Source organism: Brassica napus, chromosome A7 (genome assembly GCF_020379485.1).
Source record: "Brassica napus cultivar Da-Ae chromosome A7, Da-Ae, whole genome shotgun sequence".
Lineage (NCBI taxonomy): Eukaryota > Viridiplantae > Streptophyta > Magnoliopsida > Brassicales > Brassicaceae > Brassica > Brassica napus.
This window is the reverse complement of record NC_063440.1, coordinates 7,989,281-8,011,972: the sequence shown is the minus strand read 5'-3', so window position 1 is coordinate 8,011,972 and position 22,692 is coordinate 7,989,281. Positions and strand designations below refer to the sequence as shown.

General features: G+C 33.3%; 3 protein-coding genes and 1 pseudogene across 5 annotated transcripts; 1 reads left to right on the top strand and 3 right to left on the bottom strand.

The window, feature by feature from the left end:
* Positions 1-360: 360 nt before the first annotated feature.
* On the bottom strand, positions 361-972 carry LOC125576107 (secreted RxLR effector protein 161-like). The gene is made up of 2 exons (XM_048735475.1): positions 914-972; positions 361-832 (listed from the first exon to the last, which is right to left on the bottom strand). Exons 1-2 carry the CDS (start codon positions 970-972, stop codon positions 361-363), a joined length of 531 nt encoding a protein of 176 aa, XP_048591432.1.
* Positions 973-1,946: 974 nt separating this feature from the next.
* LOC106352509 (F-box protein At3g28330-like) lies at positions 1,947-3,380 on the bottom strand. Its single transcript, XM_013792131.3, has one exon. The coding sequence runs from the start codon at positions 3,224-3,226 to the stop codon at positions 2,024-2,026; it is 1,203 nt and encodes a 400-aa protein (XP_013647585.1). The 5' UTR covers positions 3,227-3,380; the 3' UTR covers positions 1,947-2,023.
* Positions 3,381-9,964: 6,584 nt separating this feature from the next.
* LOC106351058 lies at positions 9,965-11,566 on the top strand (annotated as a pseudogene).
* Positions 11,567-15,226: 3,660 nt separating this feature from the next.
* On the bottom strand, positions 15,227-17,242 carry LOC106436606 (protein Mpv17-like). 3 transcript variants are annotated; one of them, XM_048736527.1, is made up of 4 exons: positions 16,889-17,207; positions 16,362-16,532; positions 15,833-15,942; positions 15,227-15,743 (listed from the first exon to the last, which is right to left on the bottom strand). In XM_048736527.1, the coding sequence occupies exons 1-4, from the start codon at positions 17,048-17,050 to the stop codon at positions 15,329-15,331; spliced, it is 858 nt and encodes a 285-aa protein (XP_048592484.1). In that variant the 5' UTR covers positions 17,051-17,207; the 3' UTR covers positions 15,227-15,328. The 3 variants fall into 3 exon arrangements, with proteins under 3 accessions (XP_048592484.1, XP_022544358.1, XP_013733018.1); XM_022688637.2 differs by having other exon boundaries at positions 16,482-16,532; positions 16,889-17,205; XM_013877564.3 differs by lacking the exon at positions 16,362-16,532 and having other exon boundaries at positions 16,889-17,242.
* Positions 17,243-22,692: the final 5,450 nt, after the last annotated feature.

Here is a 22,692-nt window from a genome sequence, read left to right as displayed (position 1 = left end):
TTCTCTCTTAAGGAAACTATTACAAAACTTTAAGCTCTCAATCACAATTCTATTTTCTCACAAGTTATGCAACATCTTTGCATATATACTTATATAGTTATCTAAATATCCTAAACTCATTAGGTATATCACAATTTATCTTTCCTAATCCTTTTAGTAAACTCAATCTCAATACGATTAGGATAGCTTCAATCTCAAGCTATCTTCAAGCTTATTTCAACATTGTCCCCCCTTAAGCTTGAACTCAACTTTTTCCAAGTCTTGTAAACCGAAGTCGCATTTCACCAAAACGTATCCTTGCTAGAGCCTTGGTCAGTATGTCTGCCTTCTGTTGTGTTCCTGGAACATGTTCCACTTCTATTAACCCCTTCTCAATGTATTCTCGTATAAAATGATATCTCGTAGTATATACTTGCTTTTGCCGTGAAAGACTGGATTCTTTGTTAACGCGATTGCTGATTGATTGTCGATTCTGATCACAGCTTTCTTCCACTTGAATCCCATAACTCCACACAATAGATCCTTGATCCAAATTGTTTGTCGAGCTGCTTCAGTTCCGGCCATAAACTCAGCCTTGCATGACGATAACATGACTGTCTCTTGCTTTGTTGAAGACCACGTGATCAGACTGCTTCCAAGGTAGAAGATATGACCAGACGTGATTCTTCCATTATCTTGATCGACATTATGACTGCTATCGCTATAGCCAATGAGTCTTGGAGTGCTTTCACTTGACCGGTTGAATGATAAACCGAGGGTTGTGGTGCCTTGAAGGTATCGTAGACACTGTTTTATCGTGATCCCATGAGACTCTCTAGGACTTTGCATGTACCTGCTTAAAACTCCAACACAGTATGACATATCTGGTCTTGTATGTAACAGATATTGCAAACAGCCAATATTCTTTATGTACCAGGTAGCATCGACTTCTTTCTCATCTTCAGCTCTTGATAACTTTATACCCGAATCCATTGGTATAAGAACTGAATTACAGCTCTTCATTCCAGCTTCATCTAATATCTTCAGGGCATATCGTTCTTGACTCAAAGTGATCCCATGATCGTGTTTTTATAACATGGGGCATGTATGGGGAAAGGGAGAGCCACAAGAGACGTGATCAGCGATGAAAGGTGCAACGAGATGAGAGAACAAAGAGATAAAAAGAGACAAAATGAAATCATCAAACCCAACCGTGGAGCCATCCTCGAACGTTATGAAAAAGAACATAGAAGTCAAATCACCAAAAAAGAGATCTTGAAAGCCAAGACGAGCAGAGACTAGATCGGGTCTAGACTCATACGTCTAACCAATTACAACTTCAAGCATGATCCTAAACATCTCTCAAGCTCCTCTTTTATACATACTCCCGTCTTCTTCCTGTTTCAGAGATCTAACGGCAAAGCCTCTCGCCCATTTAGAGTCTTCCCTTAGCTCTAGTCCTTCCACGTCTTCCTATCAGTTCTTGACATGGATTTACTTAATTTTCAACTGCATGACAGAAGCAAGATGCAGAACTATTCAAGTGATTTACAAATCACCAGAGGTGAAAAGGATTCTTCATATGAGCTATCAAATCCCAAAAGGGAACGTCATGTTGATCCCTAGCAGTTTATTGCAAGGTGAATTGTTGGAATTGAAAATTTGGATTAATGAGTTGATCGAAGTGGAATGAAAATGCTTTGTTGACTAATAGATGTTTACTTGGTCTCTTTTTTTTTGTTTTTCCTAAAAATCTTTGTATAGCTCCCTCCACTCGTCTGCAAGCCAACTTTGATCTTACCTTGCATGTGCTCTGTCTCAATTATATTCTGTTATCTTTATACGAACTAAGGATAAAAGTGTAATGTTCATATGTTTTATCTTCCACGAATCAAGAAATCAGACCTACAATATATATATATGCTCCACCCATTTTCTTCCAATATTTTTGCATTCAAACCAAACACTAAAAAAAGCACCATCTTATATAAAGAACTAACAGTAATAATAATTAAAAAACCTTAGGAAACAATTATTCAGGCTCTTAAATAATGTCTACACTCTTCTCGCCGTGCTGCCTGGGTAACCGATACAGCCATTGTGGGAGAACGAATGAGTAAAAATAAGATCCATTCGGGTGGTGAAGAAATCTCAGAATGGGCCCACCGCTGTGGAGCAAACACGCACGGAGCAAACACGCACCATTGCGTAAGTTAAAAGCTATAAGACGTTGGTGCTTCTGGCTAAGAAAGTAGGCAGTTGTAGCATCAAGAGAGTCAACTCTCAACGGAAAATAATCGAAGTAGGTCTCAGTCAAATCCGTAGAGATTTCAGATATTAGTTGCCACTCCCAGCTCTCGAGCCGCCATACACATAACTTATGGTCTACACTTCCATCATCATTGTCTTGGGAGACTATGTTCATATACATGAGACTTCCTTGATAAGTTGTGCAAGCTCTTTTGAATTTGACACGTTTCTCTAAATCAGGGAAAGCTGTGTAACGGAACGGACCAGATTCCATGGTAGTGGCGTTGAAATCCATGGATACAAGTTCATCATTACTGTGGGATAGCCAGTGAAGATTCCCGTTCAAGCTAATTGTATAGTTACACTCACAGCTCTCAAAATTATAAGGGAGAGAACTCCACAAACCTGTCTCAGATGAATATACGAAGTACCCAACATCGCTCTTAGATGAATATGCAACAATTTTATAACTTATAACGACGCCGTTATCAGTTCGCGTGGCGATTCCAAAAGGCCAGAAAATTCCACTATTTTCAAACGCTTTAGGAACATCGATTTCAATGCATTCCTGTGAAACTGGATTAGCCACGCACAAGGATCGTTTCTCGAAAGTCGACCCAGAATATCTGTAAGACGATACGTCGATCAAAACAAACCCTGCATCGCTGTAAGCCACGACGCTGCCTCGTCGGTACTTTCCTCTCTGGTTCTCGAACTTGTGGCTAATGAAAGAGGAGATGTAAGACTCTAGAGACCGTTCAAGTCCCCAAGTTTTGCATCTGTAGTGAGCCAAGAACTCTGTCCTATTAGATGCACCTTTAATGAGCGACCATGAAGAAGATTGAGTGTTTTGGTGTTGAGATATGAAAAGATCGCGGAAAATCTGAGACTCAATGACTGAGTTCCATTGCTTGCAAACCAGTTTAAAACTTGTGAAGACTTTTATCGGTAGTCTCGATAATATTGTTGCACAGAGATCATCTGGCAAGAAAACCATTTTCCTCTTTCTCTGTTTCAATGGGATTAGGGTATTACTTATTTTTCTCGGACATGGGTGGCTCTTATATCAATCCATCAGAGCATCATTATCCCACATACCCTAAATAACTCTTTTATTTTTTTTTAATACTTTTAAAATGCAAAAGTGAATTAAGAGACCCAAAAGTTTAGGTGCTCCAATACAAGTCTCTTAATTAAAGGTTCTTAAAAAAAAATTAAAATTAAACTTAAACTTAAATTTATTTTTTTTAATTTATAAATTTTTTTATTAAACTTATTTTTTTATTTTCTTTTTAAACTTAAATTTAAAACACTATTAAAATAACATTTTAAACATAGATTTTAAAATAAAAACATAAACAAAGATTAGTAAAATAAACGATAATAGTTTGAAAAATAAAATTTCTTAATTAAAGGTTCTTAAAAAAATATTAAACATTGTTTTAAAGATAAAATTTATTTATTAAATAAAACATATTAACAATAATCATTCCATAAAGCGTACATGGTCTTCTTCACGATTTCTTTCGATATAAGCTCGTTTTTTTCATTTTTTTTCTTTCTTCTTCTTGATCACCATAATGAATGGTAAAATTTTCAAAGGTTTGATCAAAGTGTTGATCAAAATATTGACCAAATGTATCATCAATTGATTCCTCTGAAGTGTTTTGAGAAGAAGACGCCATATATGGTGTTTGATCAAAGTGTTTTTAGATTTTCATAAAAAGAAAGAAGAAGAGTGAATGGTGTTGTGAATAAAACTTTGGTGTTTACAAACTTTATATAGACACAAAGCATCATCAAGTCCGTGACATAATAAGTTCTTTCGCCTTGACATAAACCTTTTCATTCAAAACATAACAGATCAAAGTAGTTTGTGATATGTTCCAATCAAACAAAACAAACAAGTTGATTCTTTACAAACAGGAAACAAGTAAAAAGAACTAAGTTGGTGACACCAGAACATATATCTCCAGCCTCAAGCTGACGGTGTTGATTACCACCGCATTTCTCTTCTTCCACTGCCATCTCAAACTGACGGTGTTGGTTATTCTGATGATGAAAACCATCTTCAATTCCCGCGGCGTTGTCTCTTGTGTGGCCTCCGCTTGTTCTTCTTCTTGTATGAATTCGTGTCTAAAGGGAAACAATACTTTGTTTAGTTAATGGCTTGTGTTAGTCTCCAATAGTTTCCCTGTCGCATTTTGTTTAGGAAACAAAACTCTCATGTCTCTGCAAAAGGAAACAGAGAGCCATGCCTAAACATAAGATCAAGTAATACAGGACATCTAATCTGAAGTAACTAATCAGAGTCTTTTTGACCTCACAGTAAATAGCTCACCACGGCAGTGCTTACCTATTGAGAGAAAGAATACAACATTAAGTTTCGTTTACAGAGCAAAAACATATTATTAGCTCAGATGCAAGAACATACTAACACACAAGGCAAAAGTCGTGAAGGAAGTTTTGTTTGTCTCTTCTTTATCTCTCAGGCCTTCATCTTCACCCTTGTGTGGTAGAAGATCTCTGCTCTCCTTCTCTGTACTAACATACCACACATAAAACATTATCATCACAATTAAGATCACAGTTCATACTACGATGTAGAGAGTCTCATCTCCTGAAGAAGCATTCACCTGAAGAAAGATCATCTTCCTGATCAGTTCCTAGGGAGCAGGCAATGTGAGGAAGACGGCGATTCGCAGCTGAAAAGATCGTAAACCAAAAGCACATTAGATGAATCCAAATTACATGAAAATGCAATTTTGAGAGAAATGAGAGATGTGAGTAGGGGTGGGCGTTCGGGTACCCATTCAGGTTTGAATCGGGTATTTCGGATATTTTAGTATAGGGGTATAAAACTCGTTCGAATATTTCTAACTTCAGATTGGGTTCAGGTATTTTTAGTTAGGTTTGGTTATTTCAGATCGGATTCAGATATTTAGATTTTAAAAAGAAAAAAAAAATCAAATTCTTCATTGCTAAGTTTTTTGTATTCAAAAATATCCCTTTAACTTAACTGTTTTTAATAGAATAAATGATTAATAGATACTTCGATTCGGATTTCGGTTTAGGTTTTTCAGGTCGGGTTCGGGTGCGGCTTTTGGTATGTGAGCGACAGGGAAAACATAAAACCAAATTTTGTTTGAGTGTCCATTAACAGTCCAAACGTGGGCTTCACCAGAGATTCCTTCCGCTATGGATGTGTTCCCGAGTTTCTCATACAGTGACAGTTCTGAATATTGATCAATTTTGTTTACTAAGGTAGCAAGGATCCCAGAAAGTCCTATGGCTATCTTTTTCTGAATTCAATGATACATCTGAAAAGTGAAAAATGAATAATGCTTTAGCAGCAATTATATATCATAGTTGGACACATGACACTCTATAACTTGCACATCATGAAACAGAAATCCCACTATATACTATACTAGGTGTTTTGCCCGCATGTGAATACTTATTAGTTTATGTTATAGTAATCTAAAACCAACATAAAAAGTTATTATTTATGGTTTAAAATAGTTAAATCAAACATCAAAGTATTTATATATGTCAAATATTTTTTTATCAAAATATATACTTGCTATTGTGTTAATTGTTTTTTAAAACACTCATATCTTAGAAATAGTTTAGAAAATATCTTTATATAATTTTTTTGCTTGACTAATATTTAATTATCAATTGTTTTTTTATCTTAACTTTTTTGACTTTTATAATAAAATATTGTTTTCAGATAGCAACACAATATATATATAAATAATCTTATTTTTTATAATTCTATTATATTATTTTATAATCAATTATTTAATGTAACATATAACATATAAACTTTATACTATTAAAATAAAATTCATTTTTAATTATATATAAAATTCAGTAAAGATATTGTTTAAAATTCGTTTTTAATATAGCATAGAAATTTAATATTATTAACATTTGTTTTTAATTATATACAAGAATCATTAAGGATGATTTTAAATTAATATATTAATGACTCAGCCAATAACAAATAATAAATCAATGATTTAGCTAAAACTTAATAAAAACATGATTAATGACTCAGCCAATAACAAATAATAAATCAATGATTTAGCTAAAACCTAATAAAAACATGATAAGTAAGCAAAATTACCTAAAATCATGGAGAACATGACAAATAAACAAAATCACTTCATAAATAATAGTATAGACTAGGGGGTGCCTGCGGAATAATTTTTTTTTATGTGTGTTTTTTGCCATGTTAATGCGATTTTTATTAAAGATGGTATAGTACACTATCAATAAATGTTACAATTAGAAATTCACTAAATTTGTCGTTTTGTAAAGCTGATATTATTAGATTGAAATCATATTTAAATAATATTATTTTTTAAATAAGTCAAATGTAAATATAATGCAAACCGAAGAATGAATGGTTAATAATATAATATGATATATCAATATTATTTTTAGTATTTTTTTCGTCCAAAACCTAGCAATTATTGGTTACAGTATCACAATACCTATGTTTTCTATTTTATGTCAATAAATTTATTGAGTAAATTCACTCTAGAATAAAATAAATATATAATTTGTAAATAAAATAATAAAAAATAGTAAAACTAATAAAAATTTATGACAAGTTATCATTAGTCGTGAATAAATTAAATATTTAAAGTAGATTTCTATTATTTTATTTATTTATTTATTCATCTTGAATTTTAGTGAACAATAAAATAGATTATCAAACTTCATATAATAATAGTTAGTGCAAAAAAGGATTAGATAATCCACAATTATTTTATTTTATTGTTATTAAGAGTATGACTTTTGGATAATGTAATTTTATGGTCGTTTTTATTTGTTAAGAGCATTATTTAGTGTTTTTAGTGCGTTATGTACATGTGGTAGGTTAATATATTTTGTGTTTTTTTTTTCTTTCAGTAATGTGTTGTTGTGTGTATAGTACTTGTTAGTAGTGAATTGAGCATATAATGTAAAAGCATATTGAATTTCAATAACTTTGCATTTAGGCATTTTCAATTTTAAGATAAATGGTTTCAACGTCAAAATTATATTTTATTTTTATCATATTTTTGAACATTATAACTTTTAAAATTTTTTTTTCCTCTTCTTATTTTGACCTTGAGCCGTTACTATCTCTGTAACATCACTGGACAAAAACTCACTTCCTGCTCTCGTTCTTCCTCGCCTTCTTCGTCGGTGAGATTATACGAAATTTGTTGTAAATTGACTTTATGAGTTTCCAGTTGTGTGGTTGTTTGTCACAACGTTGTAGGCTTTTCTAGTCAACATTGGTTATCCATGAAATTTCGACAAAGTCAAAAAGAGTAATGTTCAAAAATGTAAAAAATTAAAATATAATTTTGAGGCCGTTAATCTTAGAATCAACAAATGCATAAATACAAAGATTTTGAAACTCAATATGTTTTTCATCTGAAATTCGCTTCACTACTAACAAATAATATTATACATACAACAACACATTATTAAAAGACAAACACATAAAATATTAATTTATTACCTACTACTACATGACATAATAAAACATTAATGCTTTTCGCAAATAAATACCGACCACATAATCACATCATCATAAAATCATATTTAAAAACAATAAAACAATATTAGCGCGGATACCCTCTAGTTAAATAATATTATTTAGTTCATATCCTTCAATAATTGAACGGGTAAGCAACTTGTTAATTTATTTTGTTCGTCAGCAATTTTATATAAACTAGTGGAGCTACTTTTAGAGTTTGTTTATGCGATGGTGTGTTATTCAATAAATGACGTTTATGTAAGTCACCTATATATTAATCATGGAGCATTACACAACATATTTTTGTATCCACGTGTCATCACGAGAATGATTTTTAGAATTGTTAGAAAAATAAGTTGGTTCATATAAACATATACTATGCTTTTTATTAAACTAACAATCAAATTAAATAGTAATGTACAAAAGAATATATTTTTCTTTCTTTAAATAAAAGTTACGAAATTACCTAATATGGTAACATATATATGACAATTAATGATTATGAATAATACATATTTGATAACAATTTTTCTAACCTATCTTTTTTGTTAATTTTATACAATTAAAAGAAATTAAACAATCACATTAAGCATATAATAAAAAAAATTAGATTTTTTCTTATACATTATATTTTAAATTTTTAAAAACGGCTATAAATTAATAAAAATGGCTAAAGTCCCACATTGAAATTTTGTGATCAATGGTCTAACTTTGTTTTGTTTAAGCAAGATACAAATGATCATATATCGTAGGGGTAGGCGTCTGGATACATGTTCGGGTTCGTATCGGGTATTTCAATATAAAGGTATAGAACCCGTTCGGGTATTTCTACACTTTGAGTCGGGTTCATGTATTTTATGTTCGGGCTCAGATATTTAAAATTTGAAGAAAAATAAATAAATTATTCATTGTTTAAGTTTTTTGTATTTAAAAAATATTTTAACTTAGCTGGCTTTCTAATTTTTAAAAGATTAAATTATTAATATGTTTGGAGATTAAATTTAAAAATAGAAGGACATTAATTTAGTTGTTGTTTTGAAATTTTAGATGCAACTTTTGTTAATGCAAGAAACAAGAGCGTGATATGTATTTTAAGTGAGTTGCAAATGATTTTGTCCATAATTATATGTATATTATCTAATTTTGAGCAATAAGCATCATTAATATAAATATTTTGAATAAAATAAGAGAAGTAGGCTAGAAATATAGAGTTAAATATACTTATGTTTAGTTATCTTCGGATATCCATTCGGGTTCGGATATTACCCGTTCGGATTCAGATATTACCTGAACTAGTGAAATAAGTAATTTGTTTTGTTGTTCTAGAATTAGATGAACTTTAGACCGAGCTGGTGAATATATACTAGACATACATTTATATTTCGAGTCTGCACTTATATTCTATTACAACTTGATATATTAGATTTAAGCACTAACCTGTTAATATAGTTTGGTGGTTATTTTATTTTTAAAATTTTGATTCTTAAATATGTATCTAGAGTGAAACTAATTTTTACAGATGTCCATTTTTTTAAATTGAACACTTCTCTAATTAACTGAATTCATAGAAGAAGTTAAAAAACAAACTTAACTCATATCAATGAAAAAAAGACGAGAACGAAAGCACAATTTTATAAAGGTAGAAAACGAAATCACTTATATAAAATCAATAGTAAACAAATCGAGAGAAGAAAACCTAATCCACTTTCGTCATTATACGATCGATGTTGCCTATTTGGTTTTGGTGATTTGTGTCAGCCGCAAAACTTAATTTTCTTTTGTGCATATGAAGTCTTAAAAATAATAATGAGATTTAATAAGTTAACTCTTCAACAACGATGATATATTTAAGAGACCAATATTTGTATTCGTCGTTTATAATCGATAAATATTGTAGTGTCGCAAAATGTTAAAACCATTTAATAAACAAACATTATTATAAAAACTCACTCCGTGGATGCGTGCAGATTATCATCTAGTATATTATTCTAATGTAATAAGCACGTGTGCAAACAGAAAAAGAAAAGGAAAACTCACCCTAATTGGTGGTATAATATATATATATATATATATTGATAATATTTTGATATTTATTAGTGGTTATCATCGTCATTGTGCAGAATAAAAATATTTAAAATTTTATATTGCAAAAAGAAGATAACACTTGGAGTTGATTAGTATTCTTTGCCACATTATTTGTGGTTTATATATGTTGTAAGTTATCAGATTCTGATTCAAATAATTGTTCAAGCATTGATTGTAGAAATGGCAGATGTAACTGTAATTTCTTCAAGCATTGTTCGACCCCCAAAACCTAAACCAATCTAGTCGAACAAAGATCCATCTCACTCCATTTGATCTTAAGCTTCTTTACGTTGATTATCCTCAAAGAGGTCTTCTCTTTCACAAACCCGACCCGGAAACCCATCTCATCTCTCGGTTAAAGACATCTCTTTCAACTGCTTTAGACATCTACTTCCCCTTCTCCGGTCGTCTTGTCAAAGAGGAGAATCTTGAAGACAACACTATGTCGTTTTACATCGACTGTGACGAGCACGGCTCATCTGGTGCTAAGTTCATCCATGCCGAATCCAAATCATTGTCGGTGAGTGACATTCTTCAGCCTGATGGCTCTGTTCCAGATTTCATGAGTCATTTCTTCCCATCAGTCGACGTTAAAAGCATCAACGGCCTCACGGAGCCCTTGCTTGCGCTGCAAGTCACCGAGGTAAAAGATGGTGTTTTCATCAGTTTCGGTTATAATCACATGGTAGCTGATGGAGCTTCCATTTGGAGTTTCTTTAATACTTGGTCCAAGATATGCTCAGATGATTCCGACAATCAGAAGAACCACAACCCTCTTAAACTCAGAGGATGGTTCCTTGACGGGATCAGTTTCCCGATACGTGTCCCAGCTTCAGAGACGGTGGTGGTCCCGTCTCCAAGACAAGAAACTTCTTTGCGTCCCACTTCGAATGAAAGAGTTTTTCACTTCACAAAAAGGAATCTCCAGCGACCTGATTATCTCGTCCTTACAAGCGCTTTCTGCACATTTATGGAGGTCCATAATCAGACACAGTGGTATGAGCCGAGATGAAGAAACGCATTGCAAATTAACCGTTGATATGAGGCAGAGACTAAACCCTCCGCTTGAGAAAGAGTGTTTCGGAAACTTGATCCTCCTGGGGGTAGCTACGGTCACGGTTGGGGAACTGCTGGATAATCAGATGGGCTGGGCTGCTTCGCAAATAAATAAAATGGTGCGCTCGCAAACGGATGAAAAGTTTAAAACTTTTGCAAAGAATTGTGTCAGAGATCACGTAAAGATACTAGAAAAAGGTTGTGGGAATCCAAAGGTTTTTGATTCTGTGGTTATGTCGAGCTCTCCTTGGTTTGATGTGTATGGAAACGATTTCGGTTGGGGTAAGCCGATTGCAGCTAGAGCTGGACCCGGAAATAGTATGAGAGGCAAGCTTGTGCTTTTTCAGGGGGTTGAAGAAGGAAGTATTGATGTTCATGCGACCTTATGTTCTCATTTGCTTGTGAAGTTATTGGCTGATGTTGAATTTTTAGAGAATGTGACCATTACTTGATTCTAATTTGATTTGAGAAATAATGCTTGTGTTTTTCCCAAATGAAGCTTAGGTGCTTGTCATTCGGTGTCTAGGAAATGGCAAGTAAAGATAGTAAAATATTTCGGTGTGAACGGCGAAGACGTATGGGTTAGATCATCTAACCATAATGAATTAATGATACCGCTTTCGGCCCATATTTTAAAAATATCTAAGGTTAGTATTTGGGGAAAAAAAAATCTGAAACTACAAATTCACAATTGTCTCTCGAATCTCTAATCTGTACATCTTTTAAGTTTAAAAATTAGACATTTTACATTAAATGGACATCTGGATTCCATGGACAATCCACCTGGTTATGGTCCTATTTGGACATGGTGCTATTTGAGCTCGACCAAAAACGCCCAGAAAAAAATAAGCTCATCTGGACACGCTCAAATCCACCCAGTTCGTCCAATTGACATCCCTAGTTAGATGGTGATCAAAAGAGTGATTATGAATAGTAAATTCTCTTCATTCCTTAGAACATCATTAACGGGGTATGCAACTCCCGTCTCTTAGCATTAATTGGATTAAAAAAAATTAGCATAATTAATAGGAAACGTATCTTAATTAGGGGAAAGAAGATACTGTGTTCTGAGACATGTGTTGTATTTTGGTTGTTCTTCTCATTCTTTTCGTCACCTTCATCTTCATCTTCTCCTTCTCGTTCTTTTGCTGCTTCACTATTCATCTATGTTTTGTGGATCGAAAAAACTAAAGCGAATGGACAAAGGCAAAGAAGTGATGGGTACTGGCCGGAAATGAAACTAGTATTACTTAAGAAAAAGTTTAAGTTTAATAAGAAAAATAAAAAAAAGTTGGTGTTTAATTAATTTTTTTTGTAAAAACCCTTAAATAAGAAATTTACAATGGAGCATTTAAATTTTCGGGTCTCTTAATCCAGTCTCTAAATTCACTTTTACAATTAAAAAGTATTAAAAAAATTAATAGACCCATTTAGGATCTCTAGGATAATGGTGCTCTTATATTTCTATCGTTTACAGAAGTTACTCTCCCCACAACAAAGTTGTTGATAGAGCTGGGTTGCGGGTCAAACCCGCCCCGCTGACCCGCCAACCCGCGGGTAAACTGATTTTTTTTACTCAAAAAATTTAACCCGCTTGACCCGCAAGAAGAAAATATGAAATCCGCACCCGCCCCGCTTAAACCCGCGGGTGATCCGCTAGACCCGCGGATAATATTAATAATATTAAAAATTATTAATTTAAATATTTTTTATTAAAAATAACAATAAAATTTAATATTTAAAATTTTTTTATTAAAAATAACAATAAAATTTAATATTTTAAATTTTTTTATTAAAAATAATAAATATTAATCTATTTATAATTAAAATTAAATTATTTTTAAAAACATTTCCATTAAAAATAATATTTTAAAAAAAAAAAAAAAATTTTTTAGTTTTTGCGGGTTGGCGGATACCCGCACTGAATTTTGGCTGACCCGCACCCGCCCCGCATAAAAATCACTCAATCCGCACCCGCAAACCAAAATTTTCAAATCACTCGACCCGCACCCGCCCCGCAGCGGATCAAATGGAGCGGGGCCTGCGGATAATGATTCATATTCCCAGCACTAGTTGTTGAGGGCGAAGGAAGTGGTATTTAGCAACACCTTTAGCACCGGTTGTTGCATACAAAATTGGACCGGTGTGCCAATCCTCATCGCAGTGGCCGTAACTCTGTTGTCGTTGTAATATTGATTGGAGGGGAATTCCTAGCTTCGAGGAACAGCCGTAACGTATGTTGTCATTGTAATATTGGTTGGCTTCGAAGACCAGAACCCACTCAAGGAGTTGGTAGCTAAGGAACACCGGTGTTCTCTCATCCAACAATAATCATCAAGTTCTCCATTGTCTCGTTCTGTTTTAACATAGCTCCAAAGCCCAGTCAGACTCATCAGGTACAAAATACCAGTTGGCATTACTCTCCTTACCCCAATCTCCACGCCACGGACGAACCATCCTTCCTATCTTGATAAGTTTCTTGGGCTTCCAACTTAAAACCAATTGGCAATTAGTGGATTGACCCAAGTCCCTTATATATTACTCAAGTCCCTTTCATATATCCGATGTGGGATCTTCTCTCCAATACCTTCCCTCGAGATAATGGTGCGTATAACCATTAATCTCGCATAATCCATCATACCCCCTCCGAAATCATGCTTTATTTTTCTAGCGATCTCGGTGGAACTGAGCCTTCTATGGGCCATCAGCTAATGGGATGATCGGGCCACTGTCCGGGCCGGATTAATGGGTTAGGGTATTGGGCCTGCTCTGATACCATGATAAGTTTCCTGGGCTTCCAACTTAAAACCAATTGGCAATTAGTGGATTGGCCCTAACCCTTTATATATTACTTAATGTCCCATTGATTTTCCAATGTGGGATACATATCCCTTAATACCCCTCCTCGAGATGATGGCTCTTATCGGCCAGAAATCTCGGAACTTTAAGACAGTTATACTCGGTCGAGCGAGTCAATTACGACCTATATACCCGGTCGGGTAGGGTTAATATTAATTAGGGGTTTAACTTATTAGAATCTGGACTCTGATACCATGTTAGAATCGGGTTTATCTGGGCCAATTGGTTTTAAGTTGGAAGCCCAAGAAATTTATCATGGTATCAGAGCGGGCCCAATACCCTGACCCATTAATCCGGCCCGGACAGTGGCCCGATCATCCCATTAGCTGATGGCCCATAGAAGGCTCAGTTCCACCGAGATCGCTAGAAAATAAAGCATGATTTCAGAGGGGGTATGATGGATTCTGCGAGATTAACGGTTATACGCACCATTATCTCGAGGGAGGGTATTGGAGAGAAGATCCCACATCGGATATATGAAAGGGACTTGAGTAATATATAAGGGACTTGGGTCAATCCACTAATTGCCAATTGGTTTTAAGTTGGAAGCCCAGGAAACTTATCATGGTATCAGAGCCAGGTTCAATACCCTAACCCATTAATCCGGCCCGGACAGTGGCCCGATCATCCCATTAGCTGATGGCCCATAGAAGGCTCAGTTCCGCCGAGATCGCTAGAAAATAAAGCATGATTTCGGAGGGGGTATGATGGATTCTGCGAGATTAATGGTTATACGCACCATTATCTCGAGGGAGGGTATTGGAGAGAAGATCCCACATCGGATATATGAAAGGGACTTGAGTAATATATAAGGGACTTGGGTCAATCCACTAATTGCCAATTGGTTTTAAGTTGGAAGCCCAGGAAACTTATCATATCTACAAAAGTTCAAACAAGATTTGTCATTATATATACAAAACAAACATAGTAAGATTTATCTGATAAGAGAAGAAAAATAGCTGGAGCAAACGACATGATAAATGACAAACATGATATTTATTGCTCAACTCAACATCCAACAAAGATATATTCATAAATAACATAACCTGGATAAAGACTGCATTAAATAGCTCTCTTATGTGTACCTTGTGTTCTACTGAATCAGGAAGTGAGTTGACGAAGATGAAGTCTAAGATTCTATTTAAAGCAGTTGCTTGATTTGTGAGTCGGTTAGTTTCACTTGAACGCTTAAATACACAATAATAACATATGCACCACTTATCTCCTGCTTAATGGTTCGACCGCTGCTAAAGTGGATCTCTAGGTTCGTTCTCTCGGTCGGCTGTGGATTTCACTTTTATCGGACGGGCGATGCAGTAATTTTCGAAAGACTTGTTTCCTTTTCATTATCAAATGAACACAGCGGAGTCTTGAGAGATGCTCTCTCTTGATTCGTGATCCATTTCGAGTCTTCTGATTTATAGGCCAGTGATTTTTTTATGCACCAAGAACAAATTCTTTAGAAAACGAAATAATATTTTTGATTCAAGAATCTGTGTCGTTGTTGAGAATCGCAATTACACTCTGTTTTGTTTTCAGTTGAGATGGAAAAACGAATCATACTCCATCAGTGCCACCTCGTTCTTTAAGCGTTAGAAACGGAGTAGTGAACCATTGCTTCCAAGCTGCATCCTTCTGTTGGTCGACCCACGAGAGAAAAGCGCTGTCTATAAGGCAAAAGATGTTGACGTAAAGAAGCTGGTACTGCACGGGAACGTATCTGAAGTTAGCGATCTGAAGAAGTGGCCATGCTCCTCCTTCAAGAGCTAGAGCCGGAAGAAAATCCCTCTTGAGACCTTCTTTCACTTCAGATGTGTTCTTGCCCGTGGCGTACCCCATGTATGTGAAGAATACCAGCAGATCTATGGGGCCGAAGATAAGACCATCCATTGCAACCTTGGCTGCTACAAAACGTGTTGACTTTGGTACATATCGAAGCTTCAGTTTTATGAATTTATCCAACCCTTCGTACCTGTGATTAATACCGCAGATAGAACATGAGGATATTGGTTTTTGAAGTGGAAACACAAAAGCTATAGCTGAAAGAAGAAGGAAACAAACCAGAAGTGGCCAACAGGTCCGACGAAACCAAGCCCGAACATGCTCGTGATAGCTACTCGCTTCCAGTTGACCTTGAATTCAGCATCTTTGTCTGCCTCTTTATCCTTGTCCTGTTATATGGAACATAGATTAGTGGCCTCGATATGTAGCCAAATGGCAGAACAATATATCTTCTTCCGGCACAACCTATATATATATATATATATATATATGGCATCTATGTCAACATCTTTGTTATACTGCTTGCTGAACATAGTTAATTGCTTGACCCAAGATTGGCCAAAAAAGAAGTGAAACAAAATTCTTGCTCTACGAGTCTATGCACCACAGACATTAGAGGCAAATGCAAGTAAAAGATGATCGTCAACACTCAAAATTGCATAGAAAAGTATGAAATGACTATAGTGGCTTCTTGAATTCTAAGGGTTATTTGAAAAAGCATCTCACTAGTCCATTGAAGCAACGATAACTTGAAGCAAGCAATAGACCAATTAAAGTTGCTAATCCAAAGAGGAAGAACATTTGTTACCAATGGACCAAAAATAAAAGTGAGTAGTGAACAAGGAAGTAGTGCACCAACAGCATGGAGAGCTAAAAAACACACAAGACATATTGTGAGTATATCTTCTATCCACCGTAGGAGACTTACTCTCCACGCTGAAAGCTCACATCTTGATTGTTGTAAGAAGAGTGTCGGTGTCTGCACTATTATGAGCATGCAAACAAGTGAATGCACAAAGATTGAAACCATCAACTAAGAAAAGAATCTATTGTGCTATTTCTCAATACATTATGACAGTCACCACGTCTAACCCCTAAGGCTAACAGATTACAAAACAAATTCAAATCTTTGAAAGAAAGACATCAATGTCTGCGGAAGAGGTTCATAAATCAATACGCATGTCAAGCATTACTCATTCAGATACCTACCTATCTATGCAAATCAAGAAACCTAAACTAATTTCAGAAAATACGCACCAAAAACAACTAATTGTAAAAAGTTCAATCGAGGTAAGAACAGGAGAGAGAGAGAGAGGGAGATCGAAAAGAACTGACGGAGAGACGAAGAAGAGGAGGAGGAGGAGGTTTGGCAGTGGAATGAGTGATGTATTGAGCGGTGACGTCGCCGAATCCCCAGAGGAAGCCGGAGCTAATGACCTGCGTTTTCACTGGATGAACCGTCAGGCATCTCTGGTACCATCTCCAAAGCTTTATCATTATTTGACCTTTCCGTTTTCGATTAGAGATTTTTTGACCGGAGAACCGCCGCCGCGGGGGAGAGAGGCTATTTTTGGTGGTTCACACAGTTTTCAAGCTCTTCTTCCTAAACTTCTTCTTTTCTTTAATGATCCTTTCTTCATTTTTCTCCCAGTCAACATATTCACAAGCTCTTTGCGATGAGAAATATCAGACTTACTACTTGGGCTTCGGCCCATCAACACTAAAACTATATCATTGGACAAATAAATACAAAAATCTATGAAAATATAGACTAAAAATTCAACATATTTGTTCTTACATGATAATATCAACCTAAACTTATCTCATTAAGATAATCTTTATTGAAAAACCAACTTAGTCCTAACTTAATCATATAAAATAAAAAAAATTTAAAAATAAAAAAGTATACATTAAAATATAATATACAAATAGACCAGTTAAATTTTAGAAAAAACAAAAAATCTCCAATTCAAGTTAACTAATTCTAATTGTTTAGTCACAGCCTCTCTTTCGGTCGGGCGCCAAAGAACGTTGAAATCTTTTCTTCTCTGGCCTAAATCGCTTCTTCGCCGACTTAGATCGATTATAGTGTGGCTTATACCAATTGGTCTACCTCCAACACCGGTCTAAATCAAAAGTAAAGTCGATTGTTCTCTTTCTATTTTGTCTTCATTCTTTGAAATATCGTTTTTGATATCTCCTTGTTCTCTACACCTGTTAAAAACTTAGAAATTCACTGGATATATGTTCATTGCAATTTCGTTTTCATTCTATATATTCTTCTTCTTTGTATGTTCTTAAATCATGGTTAATCCTTGTGAAAAGAAAATATATTAGGAAATCTTCTTTCCATGTTCTTAACTTGCGGTTAATCTCTGTGAAAATCAAATAGATTAGGGTTTTTTTTTTTGTCGGGGATTTATTTAGATATTACAATTATGAGAAAGATTACAAAGACGATTCAATTACCGATAATACTACCTGCCTTATGAGGATCTACGCCTAACTGCCTCATTTGAGCCGTCCTATGAAGATCACGCCTGACCGGATTTACTTGCACCATGTTGAGAAACTCTTGTAAGCCTTTCTTCCGTAATCGCATAATTGTTGAATAAATCGCTTGCTCCGGGAATTGAAACCTGGATTTCTTGTGCAATCTGCAAGAAATTGCATAGTCTGGGATTTGAACCCCAGACCTGGGTGTAAAAGCCTTTAAACCATAACCACTAGACTACGGTGCTTCCACAATAGATTAGGGTTTGTTATATGTTTTGTGTTCTTGTTTCCTTGTTACCATACGGGTTTGTCAATCAATTTGAAGAGACTTGACTTGCTTTTGTTTTCTTGTGTCTTGTTTGACGAATTAGGCGTTGTGATGAAATAAACTTGATTTCCAAAACTAATTGTCGAATTGTTGTGATAAAAACAAATTTGTCATTGTTTATTTTGTAAATCGTGTTTGAAATATGGTTCAAAGCTAAGTCTTTTGGTATGTTTGTCATTTCACTCATTTGTTATTGATCTCTAGTGTTAAATTGTGTTCATTATCTTTCTTATTATTTTTTGTTTCATTTTAATTTTGTGAATAATAATGGTTCATTTCGAGTTTGTGAAGAGGAATGGTTCATCTCGGGTTTGTTCTTTGTAGATATGGAGTTGCCTAAGCATCTATACGGAGAGAGATTAGAGTTCCTTCCAGATGCTGGTGTGGGAAGAGAGTTGTGATATATGTTTCTAAAACAGATGCAAGATTGAGTTACATGTAATCAATTGTTTCGATATGTTTTTTCACATAGTTTTCAAAATTTTCTCATTCTAATAGATTCTTTGACTTGTTTTTTCATTATTATCGATTTTATCCTTTTTAATCCATTTTCTACACTTGTTTCTAGGTTTCTATTTAGAACAAAAAGGAATACCATTTATTTTATTGGGTAGATGAAGCTTTGCTTGATGAGATTCAAAGTGTGGATGCTCAGCAAGAGAGAAATTGCAGAAGAGACTGAAGATTTAACAAGTTTGAAGAAGACTTGGCGGAAGAAGTTAGGAAACATAATAATTCTCTTAATGTCAATTGTATGGGCTCTATCCTATAGATTTTTGGAAGATTATGTAACTGGGAATGAATGAAATCGATTTTCTCGTGAATTTTGTGCTTTCTTACAATAAACAACATAAAACATCTCTTCAAGCTCATGTTGTGTACATCAAATCAGTCAAAATGTGTGGTTCTCTGTCAACAAAGAAACCTGTTTTTATTGTATGTCTACAAGGTATCTTCAAAAGGTCCTACTTCTCACATGAACAAAGATATCTATCCAAATCAACTAAGCAGTCAACTTTATCACCTCTAACAAGTAACCGACTCTCGTTTACATGGTAAACTACAAATATTTCGCCCTTCTCGATTTTTCAATCAATCTTTTTTCCACATCTATGGTCAACGGATGTGTATGCTTTGCAATCTATTTTTTATGCTAAAAAAACTATCATGTCAAAATTTCTCTAATATTGTTCAACAAAAGAATAACTGGACACTCTAAGTAAACGCAACACATAATTGATAGATTCTTATTTTTTTCTTCTTCTTTTATACCATAGAGTAGAAAGTTTACAATTTTAGAGTTGGGGTATGTATATAACATTCTTTTAACAGATCAATAAATTTCAAATTTCATCAAAAAAAAATTGATAGATTCATAAGGTTTGTTATATTCTGTTAAATTTAATTAGCTTGTTTACTTCTGTTTTGGTTATTTGGTTATTATGTTAGATTAATTAGAAATTTTTAATTTTTGCTAAAGTAACTTATGTTATAAATGTTTTTTTGCCTTCTTAGGGGTTAATTGGAAAAATCTAGATTTGTTGTATAATTAAAACCGTAGATTTCTCGAAAGATTTTGTTTGTAGGTTTGAAAAGATTTAGTGACTTACATATAAATTTTCTAAAGTTAAATATAAATGTATCTATCTATACTATTATTTGAGAAGTAAATTTGCTTACTTGTCATCTTCTCCATGATTTAAGTCATTAATTTAATTAATCTTATTATTTAAAATTTTATTTTAATATATATATATTTATCATGATACTTAAGCTAATAATAAACAATAACATATTCTACTGATATATATAGATTAGTATTTTAAATATATATATATTGATCATGATATTTAAGAAGAACAACAAGCTAATTAAATTTAACATCATATTTGTTATATGATATGTAGCGTAATATACATCAATCAATTTGTAAGAGGTTTTAATTAGTGAAAACTCTATCATATGTAAATACTATATATTGTGTGTTCATATGTTATTTGTCATGTTCTTCATATTTTTTTAGGAAATTTTGTTTATTTGTCATGTTTTTAGCAATTTTAAACTGATGGGTCATCAATTTAAACTTATAATATCATTTGAAACTTAATTAAATAAGTAAAAATAAGGATTAGGATAAAATTCTAATTATTTTTGCTCGACCAGTTTTAGTGATTTTTCTTATTTGTTATATTCTCCATAATTTTATGTGATTTTGTTTATTTGTCATGTTTTTAATGATTTTAACTGTTGAGGCATCAAATTAAATTTATACTAATATTTGATACATTATTAAATAAGTAAAAATAAGGATTGAAATAAAATTATAAATATTTTGTTCAACCCAATTTTTATTTTGACATCGGTCAATGCATTCTTTAAAATCATATTTATTATAAAATATGTAGCATAATATACATCAATAAATTTGTTAGAAATTTTAGTTAGTGGAAACTTCATCATATGTAAATATTATATACTATATGTACTCATACTTTTATTATTGTTCTTCAGCATCTCAAAGAACATTTGTATATATATATATCACATACATAAGCGGCTTTTCTGAAGTCTTTTTCAGCGATTTTGACTGATCCCATGTGAACTATTGTGTCATGCCAGTACTGTTTCGGTATAGAACTTCGCCTCCTCATCCTACGATGAGTGCGTGATCAGATAGGCTTGTAAATAGGCCAACCCGACCAACACCATGTTGCGGCCCAATCTCAACCACCAGTTCCGGAAGATTGATCCTGCATCTTTTCATTTACTTGTTAGTAAACATGTACTATAACACAAAGGGAGCAAAAAAAAATATTTATTATTATACCTTCCATATCGGTATCATATGTCAAATTGAGGGCCTTCAAATGCAGATGTGCGAGTAATGGCAGCTTCAAAGTCGATTGTGATGTTTGTCTGCACAAATCCCCTGCAATGGGTGCTCTAGCATCTTGTGGTGTTGTATGCGTCTTACTGCACAAAATTTAGTTGTGTTATGTTTTGGAGTGCCATGTTGACAATGTTAACATATTTCAAAACATTAAACTGATAGAAAGAAAATTTTATACCGTCCAGAACATAAACAGTCTCGGCTGGTGGTCATGATACTTTTACAGTCTAACATTTAAATTTCTCGTTTATAAATTATAAAATGATTTTTATGTGACATTGATAGATTAAACATCTTTTATTCTAAAAATCATACTTTTGAATTAAAATATAGAGATTGTAAAGAGGAGCTTTTGTTATGATCCAAGTTCACAACTTTTTTTCTTTTCAATTGACTCTTGTACCAAAATTAGTTATCAGTGAATTTCCGAAAACCTTATTGCTCTTTCTTCTCCTTGTCATATTAAGATTTTATTTATCCATCCAGATTGTTTTTACTTCAAGCATTACTTAAGGAAAAGATAAAAAAAAAATTGGAAGAAAATAAGGAAATATGTAGGAAAAGATAAGATATTTCATGATAAAAGAAATATAGCAAAAAATAAAATAATAAATATATGTGCTACAAAAAAGGAATACATCATTTATATATTAAAAGTGAAACATTACAACTTTTGAAACATGACATGTGTCATCACGAGAATGATTTTCAGAATTTTTAGAAAAATAAAATGGTACATCTAAACAAATAGCATACTTTTCTTTAAACTAATCATATAATTAATTATAATGTAAAAATAAATCTTCATTCTTTTTTTAAATAGAAGATACGAAATTACCTAATATGATCAAATTATATATATGATAATTAATCATTTTAGAAAATAAATATTTCATGATAATTTATACATCCTCTATCTTTTTGTTTTATTTTATATTGTTAAAATAAATTAAACAATTCTATTAACCATGATAAAAGTTTAGATTTTTATGTTTGTGTTATATTTTGATATTTTTTTAATATGACTATAAATTAATAAAACTGTTAAGACTTTCACTTTGAAAGTTTTATGATCAATGGTTTAAGTATTATATATAACAAGATATAAATGTTCATAAAATTATAAGAAAGTATTATTTAATAAATATTAAATTTAGGGTTTTTGCAGTAGATAGCAAAGATATAGAAGTATATAAGGTAAGTGGATAAGGCACTGTGAATTTATCAGTAATACCGAGAGTGTCCTTGGTCGTATTAAAAAATACAATTGGAAAATTAAAGAATCTGAAGAGACGGTTGCAGAGAGAGAGAGTGATAATAATGCAAAGAATCGGAAATGTTCAAAAACTTTTTCTCTTGACTGCAAAAACCCAAAGAAGTTTGATATAAATTTGTTTCCTAGTATATCATCTCGTTCTGAACCGA

What these genes read in the sequence shown, in the direction of transcription:
- LOC125576107 (XM_048735475.1), bottom strand. Translation starts at nt 972, where the DNA reads ATGGATTCGGGTATAAAGTTATCAAGAGCTGAAGATGAGAAAGAAGTC. An exon ending in AAAGAAGTCGATGCTACCTG is followed by an intron (nt 833 to 913) that starts GTACATAAAGAA and finishes AGTTTTAAGCAG; the next exon opens with GTACATGCAAAGTCCTAGAG.
- LOC106352509 (XM_013792131.3), bottom strand. Translation starts at nt 3,226, where the DNA reads ATGGTTTTCTTGCCAGATGATCTCTGTGCAACAATATTATCGAGACTA.
- LOC106436606 (XM_048736527.1), bottom strand. Translation starts at nt 17,050, where the DNA reads ATGATAAAGCTTTGGAGATGGTACCAGAGATGCCTGACGGTTCATCCA. An exon ending in CTCCTCTTCTTCGTCTCTCC is followed by an intron (nt 16,533 to 16,888) that starts GTCAGTTCTTTT and finishes ATAATAGTGCAG; the next exon opens with ACACCGACACTCTTCTTACA. An exon ending in CTTTTATTTTTGGTCCATTG is followed by an intron (nt 15,943 to 16,361) that starts GTAACAAATGTT and finishes TCCATATAACAG; the next exon opens with GACAAGGATAAAGAGGCAGA.